The sequence below is a fragment of the Arachis stenosperma genome, chromosome 7 (genome assembly GCF_014773155.1).
Source record: "Arachis stenosperma cultivar V10309 chromosome 7, arast.V10309.gnm1.PFL2, whole genome shotgun sequence".
Lineage (NCBI taxonomy): Eukaryota > Viridiplantae > Streptophyta > Magnoliopsida > Fabales > Fabaceae > Arachis > Arachis stenosperma.
Genome location: NC_080383.1, coordinates 64,349,469 through 64,360,430, shown reverse-complemented (window position 1 = coordinate 64,360,430; position 10,962 = coordinate 64,349,469). Strand labels below are relative to the sequence as shown.

General features: G+C 31.2%; 1 protein-coding gene across 1 annotated transcript; it reads left to right on the top strand.

The window, feature by feature from the left end:
- Positions 1-6,411: 6,411 nt before the first annotated feature.
- LOC130941734 (protein CASPARIAN STRIP INTEGRITY FACTOR 2-like) lies at positions 6,412-7,988 on the top strand. The gene is made up of 3 exons (XM_057870312.1): positions 6,412-6,777; positions 7,109-7,182; positions 7,651-7,988. The coding sequence occupies exons 1-3, from the start codon at positions 6,684-6,686 to the stop codon at positions 7,795-7,797; spliced, it is 315 nt and encodes a 104-aa protein (XP_057726295.1). The 5' UTR covers positions 6,412-6,683; the 3' UTR covers positions 7,798-7,988.
- Positions 7,989-10,962: the final 2,974 nt, after the last annotated feature.

Here is a 10,962-nt window from a genome sequence, read left to right as displayed (position 1 = left end):
AGGTTATGGCTCTAAAAAAATGTTAAGATAGTTTCACTTTGAGTTTGGATTCACTTGCGTTTTTTACTTTGTAGCATGGAATCCATTGTAATATTTTCTGTTGGGTTGATGGAGGTGAAGAACCAGTTTGTGCAACACCCATTTTACAAAAAATTTTGCACGAGTTCAATTGAAAAATGACAAATTTAGAAAGTGATATTAAGACCTTGAAGATGATGATAATGGTTACCTTCTTAAAAGTGGAAAATATATTTTAATTTAATGGACGAACCTGCAAGGATACATATAATTTAAATATGTGTTGAATTTAAAATTAATCCAACCGCATTAATTTGCAATTAAAATAGTTTTTAGGTAAGTGTACTGATGTTGTAGTTCAGGATGAATATGAATTGGAAGATAGTGGAGAGGACGAAGAAGAAAAGAAGATAGCATAGAGATCGAAGAAAAGAAGACAATAATTTGGGGATTAGAGTTTTATAATTGAAAATGGACTAATTTGAATATTATTAAGCAATTTCAAGTACCAATTTAAATCAAATTTAATTTTGGTACACATCAGCAACATTTAGATGGCACTTTTGCAAGAGACTAACGAAGATGCATTTTTTTAAATTTCAGAAATTTAATTAGCCATTTTAAAAAAGTTGAAGACTAAATTAAATAACAATTTAAAATTCAAAGACCATTTTGGACATCTACTCCTTTAGGCGGCCTAACAGTTGGTTTCTTTCCCCCTCTGATTAGGGTTTTAGCGATGTGCTTTGTTAAATTTGCCAGATCTCCAGATTTTGTGACGGATTTTGTTCTTGTTATGATAAGGAACGTGGCTGTTGGAGTGGTTCTTGTTGCCGCTCACATTCTCGTATACCTCTTTCCTTCTTCTCTTACCTACCTCGCTCTCGTTCCTGCCAGGTCCCCTCCATTTTTCTCTTTACTAATGCTCCTCCAATTCATCGTATTATTTTAGGGAATAGTTGGTTGATTTAAGACATCATTATCAAGGTAATCAAACTCATGATCTTAGGTAAAGTTTAATTGTAATCGTATACTTGATTTAGGGACTTCAAGTTGTAAAACTCGTTTGATCATGATGATGACCATGACGATGCAGGTGACTTGAGCTCCCTTAGTTTTAGATTGAAAGGAAACCTAATCTTAGATTAGTAAGGTTTGACAGCTTAAGCATTTTTTAGTCCTGTGCTTGTGTCTGTTCTTGCTCAAGTCTGAAGCCATTGTTTTGTAGTTTTCAGTAAATTAGTTTTCATAACTGAACTTGCTTCTAGTTTTCATACAAGGGCTATACAAAGCCTGCATCCGGTTTATTTATAATTATTCTTATTCTTTTTATATACAGTCACAGGAGTTTTACATCTTTCTATTGTGATTATATTATTATTAATTAGATGATATATATATATATAAGTCTATTCTTCCGAGAACTATTAATTGTTTTTTTTTGCAGCAGCACTGCAGATTGTTGCTGTTATGGTTTATCTAATTTTTGTCATGTCTTAATGAAAATTATTGTAGGAAAAATTGTGCTTAAGGCTTTGACTTCTATTGTGGTTTTCTCGTTCACTGGCTATACCTTCTGGGATTTCAAGAAGGGCAAAGATTTCTCGTTGGCATGATGCAGGTTAGAATAGAATTCATCCCCTTTCTCATTGAGTTATAGTAACTAATCCTTCTATTCCACATTAATGATCATTTTGAGAATTGATATTTTTAAAATTTAAGTAGGTATTTTATTTTGTCCTTTTTTTTTCAGATTTGATGTAGATTGTGTTGCTTCTATTTTATTTTCAAGCTTTGTAATTGTGTGAGGGTGTCCAACGAGTTAAGGTACTTTATTTTTATTTACTTAATTATTTATCAATCGATGTTTTATTGTTGTTCTTAAAATGTGATTATATTATTCTTAAAACATAAAAAACGAGCAAGATGGCTATTGATGTGCCAAGAGAGCAAATTTGCTGACTGGCAACGGGTCAGGATGCAAGAGACTTCCAAAGAGATACCTGCTGGATCGTTGCCTAGGTTGTTGGATGTTATTCTTCGTCACGAGATTGTGGAACAGGCCAGGGCTGGTGACACGTGAGCCTTATATTTTTCAACACTTGTTTTGACTAGCCAAATTGTGGTAAAAACCCAAAGTTGGAATTCGATATAATCATATTCTGTTCTCTTTTAGGGTAATTCTCACAGGAATTATAATTGTTATTCCTGACCTTTTGGCATTTGCATCCCCTGGAGAGAGATCAAAATTCCGCTGAGAAGGTTCTCAATGCAAGGGTCCTGCAGTTGGAAATGGTGTTGGGGGCCTTAGAGCCCTTGGAGTCAGAGACCTCTCTTATCGCCTAGCATTTATTGCCAACTCGTTGAGGTTAGTTTGGTGTGGCTTGTTAATTGCAACTCTTAGGTTTTCATTTATTATGATTGTTGATGCTTCATCTAAATGGTTTATTTCAGATTTGCGATGGTAGAAGAGATGCATACATCCGAAATAGAAAGAAGGATTCTAATGATGATGATATGCAGTTTACTGTTAGTTCAGCATTCTCTTTATCTATGTGCATTATCGTTGCTGTTATATATTACCATCTGGTTTAGATTTGATTGTGTATATATTGTAACGGTTTTGGTACAATAAGCAAACCATTAGTTTCTCCATGTTATACTTTGTATGACACCCATTTGTGTTTAATTTGAAAGTTTCTTTCAACTCTGACTGGGGAGGCAAAATATGTACTGTGTTGAATGTATTTCTAATAACTTCCATTAACCAAAATAAAATAAAATAAATCTGAGGTAGGCTTTTAATCTTAGTATAATTGAAAAAGAATTGTTCATAGTTACTAGTTAGTGTGATTGTTAGTTGAATTTTTGTGTTTTACTCTGATATAGTTTGTGTATGTTCTTCTCTTCGTGTTACTGACAACATAAATTTCATCACATGATTCTATCTCTGACTGACTCACACTTGCACGCATTAGAGCAAGAGACGTGGTGAATAATGTGATGAAAGAGGCACAAGGGAAGATGATTCTTGATTTAGAATGGGTTGCAGCAAGGTCCATTGAGGTTCAATTCAGTGGCATTCAACTCACCACAACCAACCCTCCTTCCACCGCTGGCCCAACTTCCCTACCATGGAGGCATGCTTTTGTTCCCGGAACGTAATCCCTCTTTCTTTTTGTTTTCTTTATTACACTGAATTATCTTAAGACCCAAAAAGAAAAGATAGAGATAAGAGTCACAGACAAAAAAATTATGTTTTTGTCTCTGTTTTCATTTCACTATCTTTAGTCTTATGCTACTTTTAACATTAGAGACATTAACAAGATAGTAGTTAACTCTTTTAGTACCTTTACTTGCCATTATATTCCTGGAAATTGTAATATAGCTACACATTTGTTAGAATGAGATAGATATTTTGAATAAACAAATAGATACAAATTTTTAGCTTTTAGTAATATTTTTCCAATTCTAAGTTAACAAATGCAGCCTTATTATTTTAGCTGCAATGCAATCCATGCACACGCTTTTTGTTTCTTTGATACTCTTTTCGTTCTTTGTTATCTGTTATTGTTGTTATCATACTGGATTCTGTTGGAGATACGGATAAAAAGGAACAGAATTTTCTGTTGAAATCTGCTTCCATGTGAAACTTTTGAGTTTTGAAAGTAATTTGAGACTTGAATTGAATTGGTTCAAGTGAGTTTCATTCATTTTTCATTTTCTTTCTCGTGACAGTATTTTGGCAACCTTGGTGAAGAACAAAGTTGTGTTTGATCCAAGATTCAAGATTAAGATTGCTTAAAGATTCTATTGTAGTTTGTATTATATTGGTTGCAGCTCCAAGAACAGTGAAAAAAATCAAAGAGACAAAACTAATGCAGAAATTGTTGAACCATACTAATTGTTCATAAATAGAGCAAAATTATGTTATTCATGAATTATTTTTACCTTTAGTCTAGATTATGAATCATAAATTTGATGTATTTAGAAATTTTTAATATTTTAAATTCTATATTTTTGTAAATATTTTTGGTATTAATTTGAAAAATTGATCTACGTTTGATTCTTTTTATATTTTATGAAAATATAATTATTTATAAAATTAAGTTTTAATAGTGGTAAATATGAAATTAGTAAAATTCTATAATTACAAGATTAAGAATCGTGACCATTTTAGTGACCAATAATTTAGTTTTTTTAGTTCAGGAAAAAGTGACCAATTTAGCGACCGATTTTAAATTTTCAAATTAGGGATCGGCGACTGATTTAGCGATCGAAAAGTGGTCGCCATTTAGCGACCAATTTACTCAGCGATCGATTTAGTGACAGCAAATTTGGTCACCATTTAACAATCGATTATGTTAGCGACCGATACTCTTTGATGAGGGGTTTAGTGGCGTTATTCAAAAATTGGTCGCTAACGCTTAGTGACCGAAGTTGGTCACTATTTTCTAATTAGCGACCAAGATTTTAGCGATTACTAGAATTGGTTACTATTTTGATAATTTTTTGTAGTGACATTTTAAATAAAGATAATACTTTACAATATATAATCTAACCCTATATTTTATCATTAAAGAATAAAAAAATCATATTTCATATAAAAATAATTATAAAATTTGTATTGGAGTACTCAACAAATCTAAAAACCCTTACGAGTTGATCAATTACTGGTTTCTTGGTAGAGAAGATGATAATGCTTGAATTAAAGACACTCATGAAACATCCTAAAACCACTTTTAAGTAGAGAATTCGAAGATAACAAAGAGTATTATAAATGTTACGGTGCTTCTCTTTATTCTCCACCAATGTCTTTTCATTGGTATTTGGTGTGTTGTCCTTGTCGCTCGTCAAGGATAGATATATATAATTGGAAGCACTTGTCATCCACAATAGTTATTTTATTACAACCTAATCTTTCCTTTTGAACATAACCAACGGATTATTAATATGATAATATCCCACCATTCATTCCCCTAGCTAGGTTGCCTTTAATCTCTATGATTTTTCTTCTTTGCAGTCTTTTTAGATTTTAGCTTTAGTATCATCGCAACGAAATAATTCTTTAATAATGAAAAGGATAATATATCAACTTGTTTTTTAAAGTATTTGAAGACATATGTTTTTTTTTTATTAACTGTTTCAAGAAGTAGTACACAGCTGATATATATATATATATATATATATATTATTTTTACATAAATACTTCCTTATTATAGTTTATATTGATGTCGTTGCTCATATATAATGGTTTTCAATTTAATTGTGATTATTTTTTCTTACTTGTTATCTTGTTTAAAACCCAAATGCCAATACATAAAGGTATCTATTTTCATGAAGACATGGATCCTATGAAAATGATATTATGAATTATTAGATAAATTAATTAAATATATTTAGCCAAATATATCAAATTATTTAATTATTTATAATATTATAGTTAGGTTTAATTATTTATTTATTTTTTTGATTTTTATAATTTTACTAAATTTTTAATTAAGTTTTTATCTTTTTTTTTCAATTAGATTTCTATTATACATTACTTTTAATTTTATAGTTAAGTCTTTTTCATATCAAAAACATTAAAATTAACAGAATATTTTTTTTAAAATACATGCAGTTAAAAATTTAGTAAAGTTTTTAATTATGAACAAATACTTTCAATTTACAAAGAAAAATTCAATTCTAACATTTTTTACATTAGAAAGGACCTAATTATAAAATTAAAAATAGTGTAAGAACCTAATTGAAAGAAAAAAAATTATGAGAACTTAATTAAAAATTTAGTAAAACTACATAAACCAATAAAATAATTAAACTTACGTAAAGATAAATTTATAGAAATAGACATCATATATAAAATATCTTAGGTTACCTTCAAAAAACTATTGTATCTTCCTAACGAAAATATTTGGAGGTTAAAATTTTGGGACTAAAGATAGTTATAATTTGTCTTTTTTTATTTGTATTTATTAATTACTATTGAAATAAATGATAATATCAAATGTAATATGTATATAATTATAAAATTATAGATGTTAAGTTAAAAAAAATTAATAAAAAAATATTTTTATAATCAAGTTCAATTATTTTTTTATTTTTTATTGGTTTTTTAATTAAATTTTTAGTGTGTCAATAAATTATTAGATTGATATAATTAAACTTGATTAGCATAATGATTTGATCATGGAACATCACTGCAAAATCAAATAAGATAACCTTAAATTATTTTCCCTCACTCTTTCCTAATTAATTAGTATATGGCATTCCACTACTGAAACTAAAGTTCTTAATTAGACTCTACTGCTGCACAAACAAAGGCAAAGTGGCCTTCCTTTAACTTTTAGGTTTGGATTTATATATTAAAGTGCACAAAGCATGCTTCTTACTAGGAAATTAAGCGTAATTAATCCGCACTTCCCCCCACCCTCCCTCTCTCTCTCTCTCCCCTCACTATTTCAGAGTCTTTGATTATGTTACGATGAAAAGCTAGGGCAATTTATAATTGTTCCTGCACGACCACCACTGCTACTAGTGCACTATAGATATAGGAAAATAAATATTATTGTATATTATTGGTGTTATAATGTGCTTTGTGGGAGTGAAAAATACATAAGAAAATATATAGCAATCTGTGCCATATTAGTATTGGTATCATCACCATGGTGGGTGTCACGCTTCTCATGAGATTCAGCCTCCTCCTCCTCCTCCTACTTGCTGGATCACTGTCACTTTTATGGCCTTCTTTTGCTACAGGTATGCCCCTTTTATTTATTTATACATATTCCGTAGCAGCTTTTCATGACAGTCTTATATATATATATATATATATATTGAGCCTCCTTAGTTCGTTAACCTGACTTCGCTAGCTGAGATTATCAAATTTACTTAACCATTAGAACTTTGCATTCGTTTACATCTTTTAATTTGGTTCAATACGTTTCCGCAGTGTAAGCATATATACATATATAGAAGCTAATAAGGCCTTATCATAATTATACTAATTAACTTCATTCATTTTTTAATTTGTTGAGATATTGAGATCTGTTCTTAATTATATATTGATGGAATTATATATGCATGGCAGGTGGACGATCAAAGTTTATTGGTAACTTGGTAGCGGATGTGGATCATAAAATACAACAAGCGATGATGCATCAAGTATTATTAGTAACCATATGATGCTTAGTTATTAATTAGTCTCATTTAATTAATTTCCTCTTTATAAGTACTTAGCTTACATGCAATGTGTGCTAATTATAAGTAATTCACCCCACTTAATTCAGTACACATCAATACATCAACATATTCGTCTCCAAAATTTCAAGTTAGCCCTTCATTTACTTCTTAAGTCTTAATTAATTATTATATTTGAAGCCTTAGCTAGCTTGTACCTTAATAGTTCACTTGGTGCAGAACACATGAACTATCTGCTTCAGCTAGTTGACGGAACACACCACACATGACACAGAAATTATCATTTGATTTCTTTATTCTTTACTCTTTTTCCATCTTGTCATGCATTGCGCTGGGATATCTTGCAATCGAATCCTGTTTTCTGTTTTTGATGGATTTCGAATTTCGAATTAATTGTTGTTCACTAATTATATTATCATAATTAATTGCAAGGATGGACCGATAACGAAGCGACTGATGGATGAAGAAGAAGTAAACACAATCCACGAAAGGGTTCTAAGGGCTAATACAAGAGATTATGGAAGCTATAACCCAGCCCCAAAACTTTCTAAGCCTCGTTCCAAGCGCATTCCAAACTAAATACGTGCTTCACTATATTATTATATTATTAGGGTTTGGTCCTACTACTCGAAATAATGTAATTAATAATCATCGATCTATATCTTCAAGATAAATACTTATTATCAAGTTCTCTGAAGCAAATTATTAGTTAATAACTTCGCAATATTATGTAGAATATTAATGTATAAATGATAGATTAATATCATATCTCTTCTAGTTTAACCTTTTAGAGATTTCTTGTTTCATTATCTATCATAGGTTTTGTTTACTGTTTTACTCTAATTTTCATGTGGAGCTGAATTATCCATAAAATTTACCCGCACGTGATTTTTTGGTTAGAAAACAGTCATGTCATAGATCTGTAGAAATTCAAAATGTTAATGACCAATACAATAATTTCAATGAGGTCCGGTCTGATTTATGCATGTATCAATAATACATTGGCATTTGAGACAAAAATATAAAATCTTTATATTTGTGTATAGTATTTAAAAATAATAAACATAACACTAATATGTAATGTCTAATATTATATTTAGTTATAAAGAATAAGAATATCACACAATTAAAAATGATAATTTATCCACATATTTTAATTTAAAAATTAATTAAATTTTAGAATACTCTTGACGTTAAGACGGTATTTGAGTCATTAATTTTGACGGAGTTAATAATTTTATTATAATAAAAATAGTAAAAAAATTATTTTAATTGGTTAAATCAAGAATGTAACTCTTATTTTTAAAAGAGCCTAAAAAATAAACACACCACTTATTTAAATATAACTCAATTAACTCAACTTGATAAGTAAAGAGAAGTACATGGTTGTTTATACTAATAAGAGAGGAAGACACTTTCATGACTTAGGCAATGAGAGACTAATGCATAACACCATATAAGAACATATATTCTAAACTAGTTAAACTACTTTAATTAACAAAACAAACATAAAGATATATATGTTCCTACATCATTCTCCCTAGATTGAAAAGATCTCCTTCATTATCCTTCTTAAATTGAAAAAGGCTCAGCTTCTAGTAGCAGAAGATCCCCTTGGCAAGTGCATCTAGTTTTGAAAGATGTGAAAAAGTATCGTTCAGTTTGATTCTTTTAACCATCTGATCTACATGTCATAATGGAGTTAATATAATCTTCTTTTCATTTTTGATAAAAAAGTATATATTCTTAAAACCATTATGAATAGCTCTACGATCATATTGTCAAGGACGTCCTAGAAGTAAGTGACACACATCTATTGGGATAATATTATACCATATTTTATCTTTATATTTACTTATAGAAAATTTAATACAACATTGCTTTGTTACTTCAACTCTCACTACAAGAAAAAAGGCCTGTCGCCACACTTTTTTCTTGCCACGCTTTAAAAGGGTGACCAAAAGGAATCAACGGCTATACTTTTATGAGGGTGGCGGTTGATTAGAGATTTGGAACGCTTTTTCTTACCACGCTTCAAAAGCGTGGCCATAGAAGAAAACATGCACACTTTTATGAGGGTGGAGACTGATGAGTAATTTGGCCACGCTTTTTTTGTCACGCTTCAAAAGCGTGGTCATAGAGAATAAAAACAGGTGCGCTTTTAAATTGTGGCTAGCTTATTTTCCTATAGTCACATTTTTAAAGCGTGCTTATATCCTCTAATTATTTGGGCACCCTAAAAAGCGTAGCAACAGGGTTCCATAAAAAATTAATTTTCCACCAAATTTTTTTTTCAAACAGTTTTAATTTTTTTTCCAGAAGATAACCTCAAAGAACCCTCAACCTTAAGATTCACTCATGCTGAGAACCCTAGATCGAACCCATTTTCATCTTCATCAACCCTCAAAAGATAACCCTCAGAGAACCCTCAACCCACTCTCTAAGAAACCTTCGCAGCCCTCTGATGAGCGGATAATTTATACGCTTTTTGGCATTATTTTTAAGTAGTTTCTAGTATGTTTTAGTTACTTTTTAGTATTTTTTTTATTAGTTTTTATGCAAAATTCACATTTCTAGACTTTACTATGAGTTTGTGTGTTTTTCTGTGATTTCAGGTATTTTCTGGCTGAAATTGAGGGACCTGAGCAAAAATCTGATTCAAAGGCTGAGAAAGGACTGTAGATGCTGTTGGATTCTAACCTCCCTGCACTCAAAGTGGATTTTCTGGAGCTACAGAAGCCCAATTGGTGCGCTCTCAATTACATTGGAAAGTAGACATCTTGGGCTTTCCATCAATGTATAATAGTTTATATTTTGCCCGAGATTTGATGGCCCAAACTGGCATCCAAATGCCCATCAGAGACCCTTTTCTAGCGTAAAACGCCAGAAACTGGCACCAAAGCTGGCGTTTAACTCCAAAGATGGCCTATGCACGTGAAAGCTTCAAGGCTCAGCCTAAACACACACCAAGTGGGCCCTGAAAGTGGATTTCTACACTATCTACTCATTTTCTGTAAACCTAGTTTACTAGTTTAGTATAAATAGCACTTTTTACTATTATATTCCGGGTCTTTGACCTTTTTGGCTTATCTTTAGACTGTTGGATTGTATTATGCCATTTTGGAGAGGCTGGCCATTAGGCCATGCCTAGACCTTGTTCTTATGTATTTTTCAACGGTGGAGTTTCTACACCTCACAGATTAAGGTGAGGAGCTCTACTGTTCCTCAAGTATTAATGCAAGTATTATTATTTTTCTATTCAATTCATGCATACTTCTCCTCCAAGATATACTCTAGTACTTAATTCAGTTAAGTCAGAATGAAGGGGTGACCCGTGACAATCACCCAATCTTCGTTACTCACTTAGCCAAGATCCACATGTCTGACAACCACAAAGCAGTCTACATGATGTTCAACGTAGTCATTGGATGACAGCTAGAGTATACACAACTAGAAAATGGATTAATACAGACAGATTTACAGACAGATTTATTCTTTATTACAGACAGATTTTTGGTTACCAACGAAATTACCGACGGATTTTGTCCCTCTGTAAAAGCCCCGTCGGAAATTATTTACCGACAGATTTTTTTTCCGTCGGAAAATTACAGACGGATTTTTACCAGTTACCGACGGATTTTCCCTCTGTAAATTCTCCCTCAATTTCCTGAAGGCGGCGAACTTACAGACGGATTTTCCGTCTGTAATTACAGACAGATTTTCAGACGGATTTTTTGTCTGTAA

Bases quoted from the DNA above. Each gene is read 5' to 3' on its own strand.
- LOC130941734 (XM_057870312.1), top strand. From the start codon at position 6,684: ATGGTGGGTGTCACGCTTCTCATGAGATTCAGCCTCCTCCTCCTCCTC. The intron at 6,778-7,108 runs GTATGCCCCTTT...TATGCATGGCAG, and splicing joins ATGGCCTTCTTTTGCTACAG to GTGGACGATCAAAGTTTATT. The intron at 7,183-7,650 runs GTATTATTAGTA...ATTAATTGCAAG, and splicing joins AACAAGCGATGATGCATCAA to GATGGACCGATAACGAAGCG.